Source organism: Thermobia domestica, chromosome 6 (genome assembly GCF_964235325.1).
Source record: "Thermobia domestica chromosome 6, izTheDome1.hap1.1, whole genome shotgun sequence".
Lineage (NCBI taxonomy): Eukaryota > Metazoa > Arthropoda > Insecta > Zygentoma > Lepismatidae > Thermobia > Thermobia domestica.
The window spans coordinates 32,287,566-32,313,484 of NC_137459.1; the positions used below are offsets into that span (position 1 = coordinate 32,287,566).

At 36.2% G+C, this 25,919-nt stretch overlaps 1 protein-coding gene across 1 annotated transcript in view; it reads right to left on the bottom strand.

The window, feature by feature from the left end:
- The window catches only part of mGluR (metabotropic Glutamate Receptor), a 1,220,665-nt gene that overhangs the window by 144,000 nt on the left and 1,050,746 nt on the right, over positions 1–25,919 (bottom strand). The window contains exon 9 of the mRNA XM_081761481.1: positions 19,458–20,273. Coding sequence (XP_081617607.1) covers positions 19,458–20,273 — 816 coding nt within the window. The remainder of the gene's footprint in view (positions 1–19,457; positions 20,274–25,919) is intronic.

Consider the following 25,919-nt stretch of genomic DNA (forward strand, 5'->3'; position numbering starts at 1 on the left):
AACATTTGCCGCTTCTCCAAAAACGATCTATGTTAGAGTTGAATCCACAGTTTTGGGGGTCGATGAGATGAATAATGACAGTTTTAATCCAATTCAACTTCAAGGTCATGCCCCATTCTCCAGGAGTTGAGGGCGGAGGAAGATTTCAAAAGTAATCGAAAACGACAGACGTTAATGTTGAATTCATAGTTTTCGAGGTCGCTGATTTTAATGGTATCAGTTTTCATATTGTTGAAGTTCATCCTCACTCTTTGGGGTGGGGGTGGGAGCGAATGACTTTTTAAAATAATAAGATAAGCTAGCTAATTAGTAAGTACTGTAATGAGAATTGAACACATATTTTCTCGTGCTTGTGCTCTGCGAATTGCTAGTTTTAAATATTACGTTATTGTGAATCTTAAAAAAGAAATCCAAAATTTTGCCGCCCCCTAAATTATGTCGCCCTGTGCTCAAGCACAGAATAGTACTTACCTAAATACGGGCCTGGATTGATTTGAACGATACGGTACTGAATTCCTGAGTAAACGTCAAGCTTGCTACTTGATTGAATGGAATGGTTTTGTAATTTCGAAGTTTTACTGTTGTCCCAACGTCTTTGAGGTCACTCGGCCTCATCTAAATTACACGGTATGACATGTAACTGTCTACACTCTTCAATATTCTTACGAAACCCAAAGGAGAGTAAAAGTCTGTCTTGCTCATTGATTTTTCAATTGTACTGTGCACACGATCAACTTCCTGAACACAGGAATATCCTGGAAAAGAGTATTTCATTGATACATAATTTATGTTCGGATCTTCTCTCAAAAAGTCCAAAATTGCATATGATATAGGGCAAGTACGGTTGAGTGGTACACAGGAATCGAACCAAGTAATCAGTTCCGAAATCTCATTTTCTTCGAGCATTGCGTCAACATTCTCCTGAAAGTACTAGTAATGTCATTCCCTGCACGTCCAGCCATTGTTTCGTTCCAGATAGCACAATACATTTTTTTGTTAAAATACACGGACAAGTTGTAAAGATTTAACTTTCTCTTGTAAAATAAGCTACCGATATCTGCGTGGGAACATGTTATACCGTTTTGCAAATCGAAGACAAGGACTGGAAGATCTTTGTTTTCTTCTTCCCCTTTTTCCGTGTTCTTTCATTTGGGTCTTGCGCAAAATATGCGTCTCATTTGTCCTTTTGCCCACCACTTAAGGTTCCAGTCTCTTTCGCCATCTTATACACCTCGCACACATTACATCTGTCGCTTTTTAGCAAACGCAAACTTAAGATTCCAAGTATTCGGTAGTACATTAGTTTCTTAATTGGTGTTTTGTTTTCATTCTGGCATTTTCCAGTGTAGATATCATACATTTCTGCAAAGTTCAGATGTCTTCCTAAGTACAATCTACTGGTATTAGCTCGGCAGTGGCTGGGATTCCACTGTTGGGTAAGATTTTATGTGTTTCGTTGCAAAATTTGCTTCACCCTTTGGCTTCCGACGACTATAACTGCTTTTTCCTCTTTGATCTACAGTAGGTGTGTTTGCGTTCATAGTGTTGGTTTTGTGTGCAGTTTACATAGGTTTCTGAGATATGTGGACAGTCGACAAATAAAATGTTTTGCACACTTGAATCTGTTTTCCTTTAACATTGAAGAAGTAATGAAAAGAACACTTCCAACGAGATTGAGCTTTCTTTGTTTTTGGATTTTTTAGTCTCGTCTCCATTTTCGCTTGATTCCTCTTCATTATCCTGAACACAAATTGAATTGCGAAGACCAAGTTTGAAATTTTGTATATTTTACACCAATAGATGGCAGTAAAGCCTCACATGTACTCTGCAGAGTTTAGAGCCTTACTACAAGTAATTTTATATTAAACTTTCGTCAATCTGGTTTAACATCTACGATTCACCAATTTAGTTATTCTTATATAGCACGATCCAGAAAGTGGAACAAAATTGTGTGCTCAGAATTGGTGTGCCAGAACAACAATGCAAGAAAAATATCATTATTTCTTTCTCAACGTAAGTTAAAAGAATAAATTTTTCATTTTAATTACCTCTTTAATGTTAGACAAGTAACACAGAAAGTGCACACGTAATTAAAAAAAGAGGAATACTTCTGTAGCTTGCAACTTCTCAAGCTGCAGTTAGAACCTTGTGAAACTGAATACCATATTAGAGTAAGAAACAGTTAGAACCTTGTCAAATTAGTAGACCATTGATTTTTTAAAGTTACAACAATAAGACTCATATATTTGAACGAAGCTCAATTTCTAGTGATGGTACTGTATATAACTCAATTTTGACAAAAATGTCAGTTAGAATCTTGTCAAACTAAGGCCACGAAATTCAGAAAAAAATATCTAGACACTTCTTCTCATTATCCAATGCTTCCCGTACTTGTTCAATGTAATTATACATTGCTGTAGTTGTTGATTTTTTTTTCTTTTGAAATCCATGCTATGACGTAGAAATAATGTTGTGCTTGGAAAGAATTATTATTATTATTATTATTATTATTATTATTATTATTATTATTATTATTATTATTATTATTATTATCAAAACACATTATATTCTGTGGTAAATTATCCTTGAACTATCACTTGTGATAGTGTTTCAATGTGAAAAGATATATATCGGGTGTTCTAAAAATGGCGCCCACGGAGCACAGAGCACTATTATATAGGTCAAAATAAAGTATATATATATATATATATATATCATTGTAAACCTTTCTGATGGTCGTCTGAAGACGCAATTTCCACTATGTGGCAACATCGCATTGCTAATAAAAAAAAATCATACAAATAATCTCTCATTCCATCAAATAGTTACATCGATTCCTTACAGATGGCAGTTACAGGCGATAGACGTTGACACTAGCACCATCTATTAGCGTCGGTATCATTTATTAGCACAATTCATTTGCTAACAAGAACAAATACTTACGAAATTAAGCCAAATAATTTTGCAAATATACCTATTCCAGCTAAATCAGTGTAATTTTATTGATTTGTAATGAATCTCAAATAAACGATTGTTTAAAAAAAGAGAATGACTCAGATTAAAAGGTTTGCTAAATTCAAATAATAAATTCTGCTTCATTGCTTTAGACATTGCTATAATGCCTCACCACAATCTAGTGAGATCTCAAAATATAGGCCTATACCGACATTTTTAATATTCTTTCTGAATAAGGCGTAATTACATGATATAGATAATTGAAATGAATACATTAATTATACAATTAGATCGTAGGAGAAAAAATAAAATAAAAAGTAGAAGACAGTGGGAGTTCAACCAAGTAAAAGTGATCTCTCAAATCTAGAAAATAAGTGTCAAAGAAACGTGCCTTGGCACGCTCAGCTACCAAGCCAACTTGTAAAATCAAATATCACAGGGTATTCTATATAATCCAAACGACCACCTTCAGTTCTTTGGCGCATTACTGACTTTGGTAAACATAATAACATTTTGCTCTCAGTCAGCAAATATTAAGTAATATTTTCGAAAGATAATTTTAAAATATTTTATATAGTAACAGACTTTAAATTTTTTTAAAAAAAAGAGAAAAAAATAAATGAATATAATGTTGTTATTTAGATAACTTTACGTTAACTTGTTTCTAAAATATAATTCCCATAAATTACGAGCTCATGCAGTAACAACAGCTAACACTTATTATGGCGTATTTTTTGTGGAAGAATAACGTGTAATTTGTATTCTTAATTGTGGGAAACTGACATAATATTTTCAACTTGTATTTATCTATATTTTTGAGAGTACACAGAGAAAAATCCGTTCTCCGGACAGCGGTATATTGTACAAATATAAGGTATCCTCTTGCTTAGTATAGAAATCAGTACGGCTCATACGATATCCGTATGCTACATAGGCTCTGCCCTTAGTTGTTACATCATGCCGTTGCAGGATGTCTGACATCTAACAGTTTTCCGTATATCACATGCATATAATTATGTTACCTTCGTCAGCTATATGTTATATACGTCCATTTGTATGTGAGATCCTGACCGCCTACATTGTTTCATACAGAAAGTACGTATAGATGGAACACTTATACAGAAAGTATTATAAAACATGCGTTTTCAGTTATACGTCTGCTGTACGTTAAGTCCAGAAACTACAGGAATTACGCATGTAACCTATCTTTTTAAGTACGCCACCTACAATTTTTTTTCTCAGTGTAACAGGGATCGTTCTTGATCACTACTGAAGTAGCATGGTGAGCAATTTTACGAGTTTTCGTCTACTTCATGACATTATTTTATTTCATTTTTCTTTCTTAAAAATAATGCCATAACCTATTCTAGAATGTTATTGTCTTGGAACATGTCCAAATAATCGTACATATCAACACTATGCTTGCAAACTGACACACCTTAAAAAGATTATTGATGCAAAAAAAAAACATTCATCAACTGTACAATAATTGTACATATTCTCCTTCAGATCTGGACGAAACTTGCAGTGTTGGTCCAGTAGGGAGCAGGCGCGAAGCGAGTATAAATATACACGAAGATGCTTTGGAAACTACAGTAACCGGAAGTGTTAGAAATTTACGCCACTTCCGGTTTCAGTATTAATTGAGATAATATATATAACGCCATATAAACAAACTCCTTCACGGCATATACTTATCTCTGTTACTTGTTTTTACGCATAGCCTATTTCTCTATGGTCTTTTGCAGTTTGTCTTAGATAACCTTAATTCTAGCTTCAGTTTCCCAGTATGAGTCACAAAATTGTTGGTGTTAACCCAACATCTTGAGACAATTGGTGATATATTGAAGTTAAACTTATAAAATTTAGCTATAATCTGGAAATTTAGGGACAACGGAAAACGAATCGTATTCTGATTATATAATCCAGCTAGGTGATGTCTTGTTGGATACACTGTTCAACAACGAAAATGTAAATTGAACAAAATCAGCTAATTCTTATTGATTTTGTGCTGCTTGATCACGAATTTGAAAGTTATTTTGGAATATTAGCTCTACTTTTCGTTTTACAGGCATGTCTAATAATAACGCTTTAAAAATAAATATATTCGCTTCGTTTGGGGTAAAATGTTACACTGATCTGGCAACACTGGAGAAACTATATGAACGCTTGGTTTCATTGTGTTCCTTATATCAGTAGTGTTCTGCCATTGTTAGAAAAGACAGGTTTAGTGCAGTTATCAGCGTTTTGGGTGTGACGTTTGTGTAGTGCAGGACATAAAAATACAACTACAAGTACGCAAAAAAAATGGTATTTCGAATGTATATTTTTAAATAGTTTTCGGAACTATTTCAAGTGACATTTTGAGGATTTCAATAAACAAAAATGCCGCGAAATTTTGTAAACAGTGCGGATAGCTTCTGCTACGTGTGTGGGGAAGTGACATTTTCCTCACAAAAGCAGACTAATAAGAAAAGCCTATCAATATTACTTTGGTTGTAAAATTGGAGACCAAAATAAATCTTGGGCACCCCACGTTGTGTGTAACACTTGTGCCAGCAATCTAAGAAATTGGATTAAGGGGAAGGGGCGCTCAATGCCTTTTGCAGTGCCCATGATTTGGAGGGAGCCAAGCGACCACATCAGAGACTGTTATTTTTGTATGGTTCCTTCCGTCAAGAAGGGAATTTCCACGAAGAAGAAGCGGGCCTTGATCTATCCTAACATTCCTTCTGCAATGCGCTCTGTTCCACATGGAGAAGGACTACCTGTTCCTGACCCACCTAAAGAATACGATCTTTTTTCTGATGATGATCAAGAAGTTGAAGCTCCTGAATCAAGTACTTCGAAGGACCCTACGTTTGTTGTAGAAGAACTTCCATGTGAACCACATAGACTTACTCAAGAGGAACTAAGTGATCTAAGCAGAGACTTGGACCTCTCGAAAAGCAAAGCCGAAATTTTATCGTCACGCTTAAACAATGGAATTTATTGCAGGAAAAAGTAAATATTTCAGTGTATCGGAATAGGGAGATGTTCACTTCATTTTTTACTATGGAAGACACACTTGTGGCATGTACAGATGTAAATTGTCTCATGAGGGCACTTAAAATTAATTACGAACCTACGGAATGGAGGCTCTTTATAGATTCGTCCAAGGTGACTTTAAAGGCAGTGATTTTACATATTGGAAATGAACTTCCTTCAATTCCTGTAGGTTACGCAGGTCATATGAAGGAATCTTATGAAAACTTGAAACGTTTACTTCAAGCCATTAAATATTACGATTTTCAGTGGCTCATTTGTGGTGACCTTAAAGTAATAGCACTGTTGCTAGCTATGCAGTTAGGGTATACAAAGTATTGTTGCTTTATATGTGAATGGGACAGTAGAGATCGTGGATCTCATTACCGTAAAAGTGATTGGAGTACCAGAGAAACTCTTCAGCCGGGAGTGAAAAATGTGCAGCATGAACCACTGGTAGATCGTAACCGAATTTTGCTTCCCCCTCTACATACTAAATTAGGTCTTATGAAAAGTTTTGTTAAGAGCATGACCCAAGAGGATGAGGCCTATAAGTACCTAAGAGGACAATTCCCTCGATTAAGTGATGCCAAAGTTAAAGAGGGTGTTTTCATAGGGCCACAGATTAGGCAACTATTCAAAGATCACAAGTTCGACGAAATTCTCCAAGGTGAGGAGAAAGCTGCGTGGGAAAGCTTGAAGAGTGTTTGTTCACAGTTCTTGGGAAGACACCGAGCAACAAATTACAAACAGCTGGTAACAAAGTTGTTATTGTGCTACGAAAATCTTGGCTGCAATATGTCTCTGAAACTCCACTTTTTTCATTCACATCTAGACTTCTTTCCCGAAGATTGTGGAGCAGTAAGTGACGAACATGGTGAGCGTTTCCATCAAGATATTGCAGCCATGGAGAAGAGATATGAGGGAAAGTGGAGTTCTAACATATTGGCCGACTACTGTTGGACTATTGCAAGGGATGCTCCAGATGTAACCTACAAAAAGCAAGCCAAGCGGAGACGCTCAAACTAAAATAAACATAATCCTGTACAAGGGATCATTTGAAACTTTTGTCTACATTGCAGTTTAGTTCTTGCACAAAAAGGTATTTGTACATATTTTTCATGTTTTGATGTTAATACTGATTTTTATTACGGAATTGTTACTGTTTAACTTGACCACGGTTACTTTATTTTCTGTATCGCTGTGAAACTGGTATTTGCGCAATTTTGAAAAAGGAAGTACAAGGGTATAGAAAGCTATAGGTTAGGGTACTTCTTAACTCCCCAGCTTATCACATCACAGTGAAATAGATAAAAAAGTGAAATGTAGGTTTTTACAAGGATTTTGCTTAAATGTTCTATAAATATTAATACATTTGTATATATACAGCTACTGTTGTACAAGGGCGTTTTTTTTATTCACAACCTGAGCTAAGAAAATACTTCTATTATCATTTCATTTCATATTATGCTTAAATGAATGTAAAAATCGCAATTTCAAAGAATTTTCATACTTTCGATCAAAATTTGTTGAACAGTGATATTTGTTATAATTTATATTTTATAGATACAGTCTGCGGGCTTTTATTTTCTATGCACGACCTTCCTGAGAAAGGAAATTTACGTCTTTCATTAATGCTTGTTATTATAATATCACCTCTTACTATATATAGTATATGTTTCCTTTACATAATTAATACCTTATTAACTGACGTGTGCAAATGAATGCTTATTGAAGCTATGATCATTCAATTCTTTTTATAGAGACTACATTTATTTTAATTCTCGTTTTATCATACTACTCCTACTTTCAATTTTCATATATTTGTGAGCGAGATCTCTTGGTTCAATCGCAGCTCGCGCTGAGTGAATTCTGTATTGAACAAACACCCTATACATGGATTCTCTGGTTTCCTTCCATTTTTTTCACTATCATCATCGGCACCTCCTCTGTTAACGTTAGGGCATAATCGTGGAATACTAAACTGAAAAAAAAAAATATGCGCAAATATATAATCTTTTATTCTTGTGTATGTAGGACAGACAACAATCAATCTCATGCTAACGGTTTATCACAGATGGAAAAGAACCTAAATGTTGTATAAGAAAATATAATTTTGAAATCAGTTTTGCGGTCGCTCGTGTGTAGTGAGAGAAGCAATGAATGAAAAATTATATTAGTGAACGAAACAGGAGTGTCGACTTAGGAAGTCTTTCGGTGCTCGAGCACCCATAAGAATTTTTGTGGGGGTTCTCAGAACCCCACGAAAACAGACAAACGTAGAAAAAAAATAAAAGAAGAATTTAGAGAGAAATTTTTGCTGAGATTTAAGTAGGGATGGAGAAACCTGGAATTGTGATTTTGATGATGAAAAAAGAGCAAAATTAATTTTCACTGTATTTTTTTTTCTCGATGAACTGGTGATTTCTTTAAATGACAAATTGAACTTTAATGTTTCACACTTCTTATATCGCAAACGGAAGGCGTTGAGAATGGTGTGGGGAAAACTAAGATCGGGGATTAAAATCTTAGAATATCCCTCGTTTCACCGTCATACTCTAATTCTAGAATACATATTGCCCACTATAAAAGAAAAGAAGAAAAACACGAAAAAATCTTTTAATTCAAAAATACCTACAATTGCGCTTTTAGGAGAGCTAACTTCCAGAATTATCCGTGGAAGGGCCCTTTTATAAGACTACGTAGTATGCGTAACTCGGGATTCCCGATTTTGAACAATTAATTAAAGGACCCCCTACTGATTTACAAATCCTGCACTTCTGCTTCGAAATATTCCCGAGGATTTGCATTTTTTTTGGGGGGGGGGTCATGTTTCACAGAAAGTACTATCCTCGTAATACTAATGTAGAAATGATAAATAAAAAGTTTTGTTCAGTTGCACATTTTTTTCAATGTCTATATTTATATTTCACATAATTATTTCACTGCTGCAAATATGTGCAAATGCATTTCATTGTTGTGATGTTATACAAGTTAGTAACACGAGACTTGATTTTATATCAATCCGCTGCGTAAGATCTGTAACACACACATACAGACATATTTATTACTCTAACGCTACCGATGCTAAGAGATGCCGTTAGTATCAACGTCTATCAGACTAAAGAAAAGTACAAGCAATGACAACCTATTCTGCAATCAAGAAAGTACTAGCCAATGAAGAACGATCAGCCAATCAGCATATTCGATATAATTCCCAGATACATTCAACATGACTGTTACGAAATGTAGGCCTATTATACAATTTTCATTTACTCTGCGCTTTTCAGCTATAACTCCATCTAGCGATGATTGATGTAACTACGTGAAGAATTAGTAGAGGAGCTGCTAATGTGTCAAAATTGCTCTTATGAAGAATTCTACCAAACGGATTTAGCATGTTTTGGAAATACATTCCTCAAATCATGGTTCGTACTTTATTCTCTGCAAAATGAAACACACTTTGAACTGGAACCATGCGCATAGCGCATGTTGCATGATGCACGTGCACAGGGAACTTGGTGATAACGCGCTAAATTTTCCGACGAAAAGTCCCGTTTGGGAAGTATGGCCGAACTTCACTGACTCCAGGGGAAAGAAGTCACGCATCTTGCTTTAGTAGACCCACAAAAATATCTACCTCCTCTATACATAAAACTCAGTCTGATTAAGAACTTCGTCAACAGCATGGACAGAACTGGCAAGGGTTTTCAATATCTGAGAACTAAGTTTCCCAGAATAAATGATGATCAAATCAAAGAGGGTATTTTTGTAGGACCTCAGATCAGGGAACTGTTCCGTGATGTACCGTTCATTGACAAATATAATGGACTCGAGAGAAAAAAACGCATAGCTGGCATTTAGAACAATATGCAGAGATTTTTGTTGAATCATTTCCGCGCCGTTGTGTTCGACCTCGTAACTGCCTATCGGGCATTGGGGTGAAATATGAACCTTAAAATTCACTTTTTGAAATCCCACTTAGACTTCCTTCCCTCAAACTTCTGGAGCTGTGAGAGACGAGTATGGTGAGAAGTTTTATAAGGTTATTACGGAAATGGTGAAACGTTACCAGGGAAAATTGACCACTTCCATGTTAGCTGATTATACCTGGATTTAGCAGGAGGATATTTCTGACGCCAAATACAGGTAAAAAAAATCATACATCCAAATATATTAGATGTAAGTTTTCAACATGTTTTCATTGCAGAAGCAGCTTCATGCATGCAAAAGTTACATGAACCGTAGTACACATTTATTTCCCCTGTATCATCAAAACTGTGCGACACACACACACACAAAAATCTGAAATCACTGCTGTCAATACTATTAGATTCATCTATTGGAGTTCTTGAGAAAGAGATAAACTTTCCTTTTATTGGCAAGTGTTATTAGTATTTCTTTGCATTTTACCTTAAGAACCAGTGTATTTGCCGTTAAAATAATTTGAAAATTTGTGAGATGCAATAAAGGATTAATCCAGGGTTTAAAAGAAGAGAAAAATAAACATGCTTTAGAATACGAATGATTTAGAACTTGAACAAGGTTCTGGAATGAATTAAGTTTGTATTCCAAGATATCACTGTGCGTAGACCTATATGCAAAAATAACATATGTCCTGTTCCATTCATGGCCAAGTGGCTAACGTGCTTGTTTCCGGTATAAATGGTAAATGTTTGGTTCGCAGTAGTATTGTTGCAAATACTGCCATTAGTAGTAATTTGGATCGCAATTTAAACCGTACTGAGGAGGGGTGCCAATCAATCAATTAATATGTGAAATATCGTATTTCAAAGATATTTTCTAAAATAAAATTCCTAAACGCTTTAGATATTTACAGTGGTGAAACTGAAAACTACTTTTTTTCAGAATTAAAAAAAAGAGACAGTCTACGGAGACCTGTTGAAGTTTAACTTATGCAATCACGCTTACAGGATGAATTACTGCCACAGATTATGCAGACATTTTAGGTAAGCATGCAGACATGCAGACATTTTAGGTAAACATGTGTTTCGTGCTTTCTAAAAGTACTGGAAAGCTTTGAGAAAAGCCTTCGGGTCTCGTGCTGAAAGAAGGGAAAATCCCAATCTACACCTCCTCGCAGGAGAAAGCAAGCAACGTCTTTGGCGGCTAATGTAGGTGGAGACCGACCGACTCCCTGGATAAGGAGTCAGCTTTTACCAAGTGCCAACGGTCTTCTCGGAGGGCAGATGAGCGGGTGAAGCCCATGGCACCTTCTTGCCCCTAGGAGGGGAAACTGTCCTAAAAGGCGGATGAACCACTAGATGGTCAACAGCATGGAGATGTGGAAAGAAAATGGGAATACTACCATATTATATTTTTCGAAGAAGGGACGAAGGAGGGGAATAAATAAATGTGATGGTTCTTCCTGAGGTATAAAAAAAGCCGGAGGTAAAATAGTTCCCCGTTCGGATCTTCTGATGGGGACAACTCCGGGAAGAATTGTCAGAGGAGAAAATAATAACATTCATTTCAGCATGGGAACCTGGAACGTACGAACTCTACGATGTGAGGGAAAACTTGAAAATTTTAAGTGGAAATAGACAAATGTAAAGTGGACATAGTGGGCTTGAGTGAAGTGAGATGGCCAAGGAAGGGTGTAATAGTATCGGGAAATTACACGATATATTATTCGGGTGGCGATAAGGACGAGAATGGTGTCGCGATAGCAATGAAAAGCGAAGTAGTCAGAACTATAATCAAAGTGGTATGCTGCAGTGACCGATTGATGTTTGTAAAACTATATGCAAAACCGGTGGATATTGTGATAATACAAGTTATATGCCAACAACCGACCATGAGGATAATGAAGTAAAAGTAATGTATGATCAGATTAGTGACATATTGCACCAGGAATGAAGAGGTAAGGTCAACGCCATAGGAATGGGAGACTTCAACAGCGTAGTAGGAGAAAGAACTGCGAATAAGGTAGTGGGACCATTCGGACTAAATAGAAGAAACGAACGAGATCAAATGTTTATCGATTTCTGTAGGCAACATGACCTGGTGGTGATGAACACGTGGTTTAAGAAAATAAAATTCAAGCTGTAGACGTGGAAATGTCCAGGAAATAAGAAACGCTTCCAAATCGATTACATTTTTTGTGAATCAACGTTTCAGGAATAGTGTATGAGACGTAAAGATACTGCTAGGAGCGGACATTGATTCGGATCACAATCTCCTGGTGGCGGAAGCGCAAACTTGGTTAAAGTCGATCAAGAAAAATGGAAAGAGAAATCGAAAATGGAGCTTGAAACGACTAAGAAATATCGACGACAATGCGAAAGAAGAGATTGAAGATAACTTCTGTGCAAAGGGCGATATGGTTGACAATATAGAAAATAGTTGGGGAAAATTAAACAGATTCTACATGACACACTCCACAATAACATTAGCAAGATGGAAAGAGCATCGAGAAAATCATGGGTAACTAAACAGATGCTTAAGAATATGGAGGAACGTAGAAGGGCAAACAACACGGACAGCAATGAATACAGAAAGCTGAATAACGAATTGTGAAGAGAAATGGACAAAGCCAAAGCAAAATACATGGAGCAAGTATGTGAAGAAATAATGGAACTTCAACGGCGCGGCAGATATGATCTGGTGTACCAGAAAGCACAAGAATTAGGAAAAAAAGTTAACAAAAAGTATACAAACGTTTTGAATCGAATATCAACAAGATCATGTAGTCACTGACCATCAAAGAGTCCTTAGAATTTGGGAGAAATATATGAAAGATCTGTATGATCAGAAGAATCGCCCTAAATATATTGCGATCGAAGCAGAGAAAGAGGTGGATAATAATGAAAAAGGGCCCAGTATATTGAAAAGTGAAGTAGTACAACAAATCAAAGACATGAGAAGGAGAAATGCCACTGGAGACGACGACATACCAGTAGATTTGCTCAAGAGATTAGTAGACGACGCAATGAGAGAACTGACTTCACTTATTAACAAGATCTACCTGAGTGGGGAAAGGCCAAGAGATTTTCTTGATGTTACAATGATTGCATTGCCCAAGAAAAATCAAGCAAAGAAGTGCAGCGATCGCAAACATTAGCTTTATTTCTCACTGGAAAGGTCATTGCATGCATACTAAACAGGTGGCTGGAAAGTAAGATAGATGAGAGGTTAGAAGAAGATCAATTTGGATTCCGGAAAGGAAAAGGCACCAGAGATGCTACTGGATTGACGAGAATTATATCAGAAATAATTCTTGATCTAAAGGAAGAGTTGTGTTTGTGTTTCATTGACTGGGGAAAAGCTTTCGACCGAGGCAATTGGACGAAATTTTGAAAATACTTAGGGAAATCGGAGACAACAGGAGAGATCGATGACTCATTCAAAACCTGTACATAGGACAACGAGTGAAGTTACGCTTGACTGAAGGAAATACCGATAGTGTGGAAATTGGAGGAGGAGTCAGACAAGGATGTAGTGTGTCGCCCCAATTATTCAACATTTACAATGAATGTTTAATGAAGGAAACATTAATGGGAATTGGAGATTTCAAGATTGGAGGGTAGATCATTAACTAGATCAGGCATGCAGATGATACGGTTGTAATAGCTAAAACCAAAGGACTACAGGAGATGATTGACAAAGTAGTTGACACTGAAAAACTGTATGGAATGGAAATTAATATCGAAAAGTCGAAAGTCATGAGAATATCCCGTGGAAACACGCCCTTACGGACGAGAGTAGAACAAGAACTTGATAAGGTGGATAATTTCAATTATCTGGGAGGTATTTTGACGAAAGAAGCTTACTGCACCAAAGAGATCAGGTCAAGAATTGTCATAGCTAAAGAAGCATTCAACAAGAAATGATCACTCTTAACTAGCAGGCTCAATATTGGACTTAAAAAAATGAAATGAAATATTTAAGTTTTAAGTCCCTCGGATATGCCGGTTAGGCTAAAGGAGAGGGTGATGATGATAGATGAGTGAAATGGTGGAATGAAGAAAGTGGGAGGAAACGGTAGAACCAAGAGGAAACCCACGAGCACGGTGATTTTCCACCAAAAAATCCACACGGCGCGAGCTGGGATCGAACCAGGGACCCCAAGCACTAGAGGTGAGCGCTCTACCACTGAGCCACCTCGCCCTCCGACTTAAAAAAAGGAGTTGGTCAGGTGCTATATAAGGAGCATTGAACTGTATGGTTCAGAGACTTGGACATTACGGAAGTTAGAGAAGAAATACTTAGAAAGCTTCGAAATGTGGTGTTCGAGGAAAATGGAGAAGACAAAATGGACAGAAAGAATAACAAACGAAGATGTTTATAAACGAATAGGAGAGAAGAGGACACTTCTAGCCACCATTCTTCGTAGAAAGGACGATTGGATTGGACATATCTTGCGAAGAAATTGTCTTTTTCACACCGCCATAGAAGGAAAGATTGAAAGGAAGCGAGGAATAGGAAGAAGAAGGACACAGCTGATCGATGATTTGAAAGATAGGAGAAAATATTGGGAGTTAAAAGAGGAAGCTGAAGATCGGGAAAAGTGGAAGAAACATTTCCAGGCCCAAATCTAAAATTAAAAAAAAAAATCCTCACTAGTGCAGGATCTGCCGAAAGGCAGAATACTTAATAATAATAATAATAATAATAATAATAATAATAATAATAATAATAATAATAATAATAATAATAATAATAATAATAATGTGTATCGTATGATTCAGATGATGTTTCTAGCAAACGACGGATTTTCGAAGACGATACTACGCCAAATTACAATGCTGGGATTGTTAAGCAGTGGTTTCGTGGTTTGTTCAATCCCCAGACTGCAACATTATTGAACACATCAAACCAGTTCCAGGGCTCAGAATCTAGAACGGATATCCTTCTCCATCCTCACTGATGAAACTGAATGCTGCACTGCATGGATAATGGTAGAATATTAATCCAGAAACATAACATAGACAATTTATATTCTGCCACTCCACGACGAAACACAACTGTTCTGCAGACAAACAGTGGTCCTACGCTATATTAATCAGGAATGTTGTATTTTCGTCAGATGATTTCATTATTTTGATAACCACTAATACCTAATTGCGAGCAACAAACTACAGATGAAAATGGAAAGAACGATTGACTGGTTCCATAACTTCAGATAATACAGTGACATTCTAAGAATAGATATACATTGTGTTCCAAAACAACACCGACAACGTTTGGGAGGTGATTCCTGACACCAAGATAAGACAAAAAGTATAGACTAACCTGGGTGCACAAATGCTTCCTTTCGGAGTTATAGGCTGCCGAAAACTTGAAAAATGAACTTTAAGGGTCCATAGCTCCAAAACTATGAGGCCTACCGTAGTCGGATCCAGACTTTATTAAGGAATTAAGATGTGCTCTATCCAAAAATACGTGCTTCAGAATCCCACAGTACTTCCGCAACAATTTGTATAGAGATAGTTAGTGAGTACTTCAGGTTATATGCCCTTAACCAAACTACCTGTACAAAAATTGTTGCGTGAATACCCACTGACATTAGTTTTGAAGATATGGACCTTTAAAGTTCATTTTTTTCATGTTTTCTAACAGCCTATAACTCCAAAAAGAATCATTTGTGCACCCAAGTTAGTCTATACTTTTCGTATTATTTTGGTGTTAGGAATCACCTCCCAAACGTTGTCGGTGTTGTTTTGAAACACCCTGTATATATATGTGGGCGTGGAGAAGAATGGAAAGAATTAGTTGGGTCGAGCGGAAAACGAATGAGAGAGTGTTAGAAATGGTGGGTGAGAAAAGAACACTTTTAGATATTATTAGGAAGAGGAAGAGAAACTGGTTGGGACATTGCCTAAGAAGATATTGTATCATGAGGGATGTCCTAGAGGGTATGGTGGCGGGAAAGAGAGGGAGGGGGCGAAAGAGACTACAATTAATGGATGATATTAAAACAGAAACATCATACGCGAAGACGAAAAGGTTAGCGGAGGACCGTGGAGCATGGAAGCTTCTCAGCTGCGGCAAGTGACCTGCCAATAAAGGCAGAATACCTATGATGATGATATATATATATATATATATATATTATGGGCGGATACAGGACGGACTTCTGGGGGCTGTGGGTTTAATACTGCTCCTTAGAGCTACTTTTAAGAGCTCCAAACTCTGAGATGGGTGTTATTTGTATATATTTCTCTACGCCTTATATATATATATATATATATATATATATATATATATATATATATATATATATATATATATATATATATATATATATATATATATATATCCAGGAGCGCATCCAAGGGGAGACTATAGGGGCTATTCCCCGCCCCCTTTGACGCTCAAGTATACACTGGATGAAATGGGCTTCAATCCTTCTTCCTTTACACTGGATAAAGCGGCAAACTATGGTTTCACCCCTCCCTTGATCAAATCCTGGATCCGCGGCGATATATATTATTAAGTTAATATAATATAGTATAATATAATATAATATAATATAATATAATATAATATAATCAGTTAATATAGTAAAAAAATTAACAATTGCAGATGCATTTACGAAGAACCTTGAGTCATATATATAAAGTGTTCACTGAAGGTTCTTCGTAAATGCAACTGCAGCTGTTAATTATTTTATTTGTAGCGCTCAAGAACGGGAAATAGAAATATAAATGATTGAAAGACTAGTCAAACAGACTCAAGGAATAACTATTATTCTACCCGAAAAGAAAGAGGGGACTTAGCCTAAGAATTGCCTATGGTTCAAACATTCGCTGATTAAGATCAGTGGGTTTCCAACGAATGAATCTTACACCTACCAATTCCCTTGTTTCGATTTATAGTAATTGTGCATTCCATGGTTGCCTAACATAAAAACGAAATTAGAAGTTATTTCGTTTCGAAGAAATCTGCAAGTAACGTCTCGGGAAGTTTTTTTTTTTTTTTTTTTAACATTTCGTCCCGCCGGCAATTCTTATCACTCCTCCAATGTTTTCTCCGTGTTGGCGTGTATAATTCTGTGTACTATTCCTTGTCATAATAAAATTTCTTTCTTTCACCTATTTAATCTCTTCTCTACATCTTCGTTTCAAAAATGTCTCGTGTTTTCGCGATACTTTTCATTTTCGAAAATTCATCTTCTTGATATTAAGTAACAATGTACTGTTGTAACTCGAAATAGGCATAAACATGCACAATTACAAAGCATACTTTCATGCCACTACATTAATCATTTTCGTATTATTAAGTACTGCAGGGTGAGTTTACCATGACAAGAACAGGGCTTTCGCCATACGATAACATCACCTGATAAACGCAACTTTTAAAGTTTCAGAATGACATGTCAAATGGTTTGACAGTTTACCTGGAGTGACGTATGTATTACGAATAGGTAATTAACGTGTGGATTTCAAGAGTAGTACAGTTGTGTGAAATTGATTTATTGCCTAATTTTCTTAACTACAATATAACGTGACTTCTTAAGTAAAAAAAAGGCATGTTCGATCATGTTTTGTTTACACTTGTTCCTTTGATATATACCAACAACTTTGCACTACTTCATATAAAAACCTTTAAATGACGCTAGGTACACGTATCTCCATTAGATCTTCAGATGTTAAAATAAAAATATTTAAATAAATGTAAAAAAAAAAAAAAACCTCTTTTGTGATATCAGAAAGGAATATATTCATGCTTTCAATGTGAAAGTTCAACATGCCAGATAATATTTTCAGGATTCTACCAAAAAAAAAAAAAAAAAAACGCAATAATTAAATTTCATAGTCTATTATTAGCATAAATGTTGTCAATACCAGCCTTGGGAAATAACGTAACGGAAGTAACGCGTTGCTTTCTAAGTAACATTTCCTAGCAACGCTTTACAATTTTCCAAAGTGACTGCATCGGTAACGCAGGGGTGCCCACAAAGGGGGGCTATGACGCAAACTGCGTCATTGAAATATTTGTTGGTTAAAATCTATATAAATATGTTTGAGGGGGTGTAAAAATTAATCAAAAAGATTTTTTTTCATGGAAGAACACCTACGGATAGACAATTGAGGGGGGTGCGTCATGTACACTCATGTCCAAAATGATTGTCGCATATCTATAACTGTCTTTTTGCAAGAATATAATTTGATAATGATGTTGCAAGGGCACTTCTAATACTGATACTATGTGTATAATCGGGAAATGTATATTTGGGGTAAATTTCATAGGAAAAGAATTATAATTAAGAAAATTAGAATGAGTAAAACAAAATTTTGCTAAATGGAGAAGAAAGTTTTATTTTCGTTTTATTGTTCTTATTTAAGGCTCTTTTGTCATGAAATTTGCAACATACATGTCTTTGCCGATTATACACATACTAACATTATAAGAAATACCGAGCGAATTCGTTATCAAATTATATTCCTACAACAACATATTTATAGACATGCGACAATAATTTTGGACATGAGTGTACATGAGGGGGGGGGCACCACTGGGTGACGCGTTACAATTTTTTAACTGAAGTACCTAGTTTGCGTTTATTTTTTCTTGCGTTACATTTCGGATGAGTAATTACAATATATGTATATATTTTTCTCGGAAACAAATGTTTCTTTCCTGTATATGAATTTCTCAGAATGGAGCAATGGAGCACAAAGTATGTCAGAGACCGTCAGTCACCGGCACACAGAGGAACAGATAAGACCTTAATGCCACTTGCTGTTTTTGTAAGATGAGCATAGCCTCAGGGAAATCATGTGTAAAAATTGAAAGCACCTAGAAGATTTTGTCATATATTTTGACAGCTCCAAACCGTCTCCTTTATCCTGGTCGACATAACTATGGGACGTAAAACTCAAAATATTCATTTCATTTCATTTTGACAGCTCCAAACAAATATATTCAGTGAGGGAACTGCGAGTGCAATGGTACTCTAGTGTACTTTGGTTGATTATGTATATACATAGTTTAAAAGTAAAGTGTCTGAAGTACTCCGGTGGGTAGGGATGTGTACAAGACAAGATTTGAGACTGTCTCATCTCGAAAATGTGCTGTAAAAGTGATGTCTTGATTCGGAAAATATATATATTTCTAGTGGAAGAGCTGTGTCTCGACTCGAATTTTGTCAGGAAAATTATGTCTCGACTCGTCTCGTGCACATCCCTACCGGCGGGAAATATTTATCAATAGTAATAATAATAATAATTTACATAGTCAAAGTTTCGGACCTAAAAGTAACGCGTTACTTTTGGAGTAACAGTTACTTTCCTGGGACAAGTTATACGTTACATCTAACGAGAAAGTACAATTGTAATGCGTTACATTTTTACAAGTATCTTATCCAAGATTGGTCATTGTGATATATTGTGCATTACTATTCATATAATAGAACTGGAAATATCAGAAGGAAGCGTGGAGTAACGGAAATATATTATAAATAATAAAAATAGATTATTTAAATTAAAATACAAATATATATGTCTACTTACCTCATAAGAATTCCCTGTTCCAAAATAAATAGGTACAAACGCCAACCAGATTATACATGTTGTGTACATAGTAAACCCAATAAACTTGGATTCATTGAAGTTTTCCGGAATTTTCCTGGTTTTCACAGCATAAACAGTACATGTAGTTATGAGTAGCATATTGTAGATTTGTGAGATTAAAAACGAAGAGTCTTTCATTTTACATTTGAGTATAACTTGTGTTCTGTCGGGATATTGGAAACGTGTTCCAGGAGGCTCCATTACTAACCATACTACTGTAGCTAACACTTGCACTGAAATCAGAAAACACGTAATGATAACCTGAGACTTGGGGCTGATAAAACCAGGACGCCTTGCAGATTTCGATGCAGAGTCAAAAATACGGGAAATTCGGTTTGTCTTCGTCAGTAAGGAGCCATAAATAATTGAAAAGCCAACACCTACGCCAAATCGTTGAATAATACACGTAGCAGTGGTGGGTTTAGCCAGTAAGGCGAAAGTGTTGAGGTAACACAACAAGATACCACCAAGAAGCATATAACTGAGTTCCCTTCCTGATGCTTTCACTAACGGCGTATCATTGTATTTAACAAAAAGGGTTATCACTACCAAAGTAAGAATAATTCCAACGCATGATATACATATAGGAATAATAGCCAGTACAGAGTTCCAGCGCATGTACTGCTGATCTAAATCATAACAAGAAAGTTTGTCCTCATATGGCCATCGTCCCCAACCACAATCACGACACGTGAATTCATCATGCACATACTCCCAGTCTTCACATTCATCACAGACCCAGCAGCATGTGTCGTCCTGTAAGAAGAACAAACAATGGTTTTAGGTTAGCGTGCATAGCAATTCGATATCAGGTGTTCCAAAAATGGCACCAATCGACTATATAACACTATTCTACAAGTCAAAATGGGGGAACTGGGCTCAGTGGTAGAGCTCTCACTTCTGGTGCATGGGGTCCTTGGTTCGATCCTCATCCAAGTAAGTTTCTGGTGGACAACATCGTGTCTGTGGGTTTTAGCTGGATACTCCAGTTTTTCCCACTTTCTCTTTCCCTCTTTCTAATTCTTCCATCGTCATTCAGTTACCTTAATCATCATCTCCCTTAGCCTAACAAGCATAATCGTAGGATGTTAATCTGAAATATTTCATTTAAAAAAAATGCATAAGTCAAAATAAATAGAAACATATACAGGCTGTTTCAAAACAACACCCAAAAAATTTGGAAGGTGATTCTTGACACCAAGATGAGCCCAAAAATTATAGACCAACCTGGGTGCACAAGTGCTTCCTTTCGGAGTTATAGGCGCCGAAAACATGAAAAAATGAGCTTTAAAGGTCCATAGCTCCAAAATTATGGGACCTACCGAAGTCAGGTGAAGACTTCACTTAGGAACTTGTATGTGTCCTATCCAAATATACAAGTTTCAAAATCCTTTGGTACTTCCACAACCATTTTTATAGAGATAGTTGCTGAGTACTTCAAATTATATGCCCGCAGCCAAACTCCCTCCATAAAAAATAGTTGCTGAGTATTGCAGGATTCGGAAACATTGGATTTTTGGAGAGCGCACATATTAGTTCCTAAGTAAAGTATTGATCCGACTATGGTAGGTCCAATAGTGTTGGAGCTATGGACCTATAAAATTTATGTTTTCATGTTTTCGGCAGCCTATAACTCCGAAAGGAAGCATTTTTGCACCCAGGTTGTTCTGTACTTTTTGTCTTATCTTTGTGCCTGGAATTACCTCCCAAGCGTTGTCAGTGTTGCTTTGAAACACCCTGTATATATATATATATATATATATATATATATATATATATATATATTCAGGTCCTCGTCTGGAGACGAGAATTACAATATGTGGCAACGTCGCAGATAAAGAACCACAGAGAAGATATACCAATCCGTCAAATAGTTACATAGATTATTTCCAGATGGCAGTTAAGGTGGATAGAGGCTAACACAAGCACAATGTGTTAGCTTAGCAATCGACGTAATTCCTTGATCGGTGCGTAGAGAAATGCTAATGTTACAAATTATCTGCGACGTTATCACATAGTGAAACTTTTGATTCCCCATAGTGACTGAAGGAGGCTCCGTAGGGTATACCATTTTATAGTATTTTCGGTTTATTTTTACCTGAAGAATGGCGCCGCGTTGCCTGGGGGTGCCATTTTCAGAACAGAGATTGAAAATCATTCACAGAAATGGAGAAAAGTAGGCAAAAATTTGATAAGTACTTCTAACATTAACAGGATAAACATAAGTTATTATATGCATTACAATGTTGTTAAAATATTAGTCGGTAATTTTTAAACTTTTACAGTATTAGTTAACAATTTCAAAAAATCACTGTAAAGAAAGCTCTATGAATCTACCAAGCTTTGGAACTACTATAATTTAAACAAACATAAAATCTGAGTAAACACTTATTATCAATATATGTTAGTTTCGACAACATAGCATTGCCTTCATCAAACACACCATGTTTCACACTTATGAGAGAGAAAATTTGAAACTATTTTAAATATTGCAGGCCTTATGCACAGTCGTTTTGACATCTGATTAAAGTCGAATTGAGGGTTTGACTAAAACATGGTTATCAGAAGTATATTCAGAGTTTCTGATTAGCACGTAGTAGGTGACTAAGTTAATGGCACGTGACTTATTCATTCTAGAGGAGAAAGTACCCTGGTTTAGTCACAGTAAACTTATGAGAAAACCAAGGTAATTAATAACCTATCTTCCTTACTTTCATGTCACCTCGTCTGGTTAATTAATTATGAAACAACGAGTCTTGTATATACAATAGCAGGACTGTTTCATAAAGTGAACAATGAGAGATGAGTAGAAAATTTCAGTTTTCTGAGGGATACATACAATTTATCAATCAATTTTCTTCCTTTACAATTACAACATAATCCGTCTATTGTCGATAAATATTAATTGACTTCTACTTATTCCTGCCATAAATACGGCCTTTAGAAATCAGTAACTTAATAATCCAATTTCTTAACTATTTACAAATTGTTGTGATGTCAAACCACAAAGAAAATATTTCAAATTTCGCATTTCACTTATTTTCACTTTGCATACTGCACATGCGCACGTCCAGATTTCTGTAGTTGCCAGATTTATTTTTCTCACCCAAGGTATTGAGGTTATATGAGTTAATCATACCCAAATCAACTTATTAGCTAAACTCCAGGCAGATTGTGAATATCAAAAAGTACACACTCCTTAGTACAGAACTAATATGATACTAACTAATGAATGACTAACATTTGATTAACCAATTCTCTTTGAATACCGCCCTACATGTCTATTTTCAATACTCTTAAATTTACAGCTAATTCAATGATCTTTTAAGTTTAACAATATTGGCTGAAGCGATTATCAGTCACTAAAGTTTATTTGATAGTTCGATGAAATGTAGCGTCCCTTTTCAGCATAGTGGCTATATGAAACATTGTCTCGCAGTTAAAGGTGGAATTCGAACCACCATATTTTTTTTATTGGTCTGTGCACCGAAGTGGTACACACTAACTATTAGATCAAATGAGACAGCCACTTACTTGAGGTGGTTAGAAATATATTTCGTATACTGACAAAAATTGAGAAGCAATGACCAAACATATTTATAATTTATTTTTAATTTGTACTAGCTGAAATACTCATTCTTCGCATAGGTCAGATAAAATACAGGGTGTCCGGAATGGGACCGACGGTTTTTAAAAGTGTATAGTTCTAATATGATCAGGCATAGAGAAAAAAAAAACAAGCATTTTAAAGGATAACTCAAAAAGTTTATTTCGTCTTACTCATAAGTCACTTTAACTCAGTGTAACTACACGTAAGCTCCATGTGTAACTCTTACAATACCTAACCTGAACTCAATCTCTCTCCACGTATTCTATAGCATCGGAGGTGTTACCAAAGCAATCGCATTCCTAACACGGTTCTTCAGTTCATCAAGGTTACGTACCTTTTCACCAGAATACATAAGGTCTTTCACATGTCCCCAGAGGAAAAAGTCCAGACGGGTAACATCAGGAGAATGACTTCTTCGGGCTACGTGAGAAACAAACTCGTATTGCTTCCACATTTTCTTCTGACACACGCGATTTACCACAGCTGTGTTGCTTCACTACACTCCTCGTTGATAAAAAATGATCCTTCCACGCCTGGATACTGTTGCGTGATGGAGGATCCTTGTGGTAAACACGTCGAAAGTTTCGTTGATTTTGAACAACACTTTTTGCCCCTGCAAACCACAACACGCATTACGCCATTTCGACTGCCGACGACACTTTTGTTTATCGGTGATACTAGTGCCGTCATCGGTAGGTTAAATTATGAATATTTGCTGAACAAAACTTTTTGAGTTTTTCTTCAATATGAATGCTTTTTTTTTACTTCTTTATCTCTGACCATATTGAAACTATACACTTTTACAAACCGTCAGTCCCATTACGGACACCCTGTATCTATGTAAACAAACTGAACAACGAAAAAAAAATATCGGTCATTTTGTACTACTTTTACATATTCCGGTGAACGCCCCCTGACACCCACTAATTCGATTTTTTTTTTAATATCTGGCCTCCAGCCGATGGGGGCTGTATTTTGAAGTCAAAACCTCTGAGAGTATCACCATTCATTTCAAAGACCGTCAAAGCCATGAATTTGACACTAATACCAGATATTTTGGATTATTTTTACGTCTTGGCATCCCCGGTAATCCCCAGCCCGCAGCTGAATGGGGTGAATTTGAAAGTTAATGTGATCAGAGTTTCACCATTGATCTCAGCGACCGCGAAATCTATGAATTTGACACAAATATCAGTTACTTTCCAGTACTTTTACACCTCCCGGTAAACGCCCTTCCTGGAACCCCTGGTTCGAAGTTTGGAAAAAAAATAAAGAAAGAAAAAGCTTCGTCTTGGTCTGGGCTCTGGACCAAGGTACCCGTGACCAAAATTTGGTAACTCGTCTGGTCTCCAGATCGCGCACACACACTCAAAGGAACTCTTTATTTTATTTAGATTAGATTTATTTATTTTTCGTAAATCGTGCAGAGCGCACAAAGAATAGAAATTGAAATCTAGAAACTATCAGTGTCCACATTAGATTGTAGCCCTCTTCGCTTATCTAGTGGCTAACGGATGAATTTCTTACACATGGTCTCGAGGTCCATTCTCGATCGGAGAGCACAGCATAATTACAGAGCCATTCATTTCCATTAATCATCCATCCCTTTTTGTCTAAACGGCATAATATTGGGACGTTAAGCTAAAAATAAATAAATAAATAAATAAATAAATAAATAAATAAATAAATAAAAATAAAAAAGAATGCTGGTAATAGTTTGGACTAAGATCTCTGGTGTTCCGTATGAATTCTCTGTAGTTTTAGGCTTAATACATACGACATTTGTTTGCTCACATAGACGCTTAAAATACATGAGTCACAGGTTTAAAAATCTAAACTTATACGAGGTGTGTTCAGGAAGAAACCGCACTTTCGAAATAGTGCGCCAATCGGCAATTGGCATGGTGCATCATCCAAGTTTTTTTTCACAACTCAGGCATCTTCCTGCATACAGCATTTCTCAACCGTGCTAAAATGTCCTGGTATAACTGTTTGTTTAGCATCTGATACATCCTTTCCAATCAAAACACACAACCAGCATATTTTTCTTTGGCCGAATCATGCGTGCTGTTTGTGACTGAAGAGATCCTGAATAAATTAAAAAACAATTCAAATGTCTCTGTAAATGTTTTGTTTTACCAAGTTTGTAGCAAAATTTCACATAAACTTGTAGTCCTTCGAGTTTTTTTTTTTCTTTCTTTTGTCACTGTATCATTGATCCAACGAACAGCTTGTGCACGTCCTCATTTCAGTGACTGCAGCTCGACGACTAACGGTCATAGCGAAACGAGACAACTGACAATTTGTTGTCTAAACCTGCCGCTAGGTGCGCTCAGTAGCTTCAGCGCGCTCCCTCTGCAAGATGGGGAGATATTTCAAAGCTCGGTTTCTTTTTGAGCACACCTCGTATGTGCAAGAAAACAAACAAATATATTTAGAAAAGTTACCAGGAAAAAAAACAGTTAATCCAGATTTGATTGAAGTCTAAGGTCTATTACAGCACTGAAGTTACATGAAACAGCGCACACTGCTTACAGTACGATGTAAATTAATACTTGTATTTTTATCGAGGAAACGAACCCGGGATCACACAGTTGTAATGCATTTGTCTCTACCTCAACCAACCAACGTATTAACTTATTTCTAAAATTTTATAAAATGAAGACTGCAGGAAAGAAAGGCGAAATGTCACTTTTTGATCAAAATTTTGTTATGGATATCAGTGCTGTTTGTTATTGTTGTTGTTTTATAGTTGGTTGGAGTAAGATATTCATTTAAAGGTTCTTGGAGTA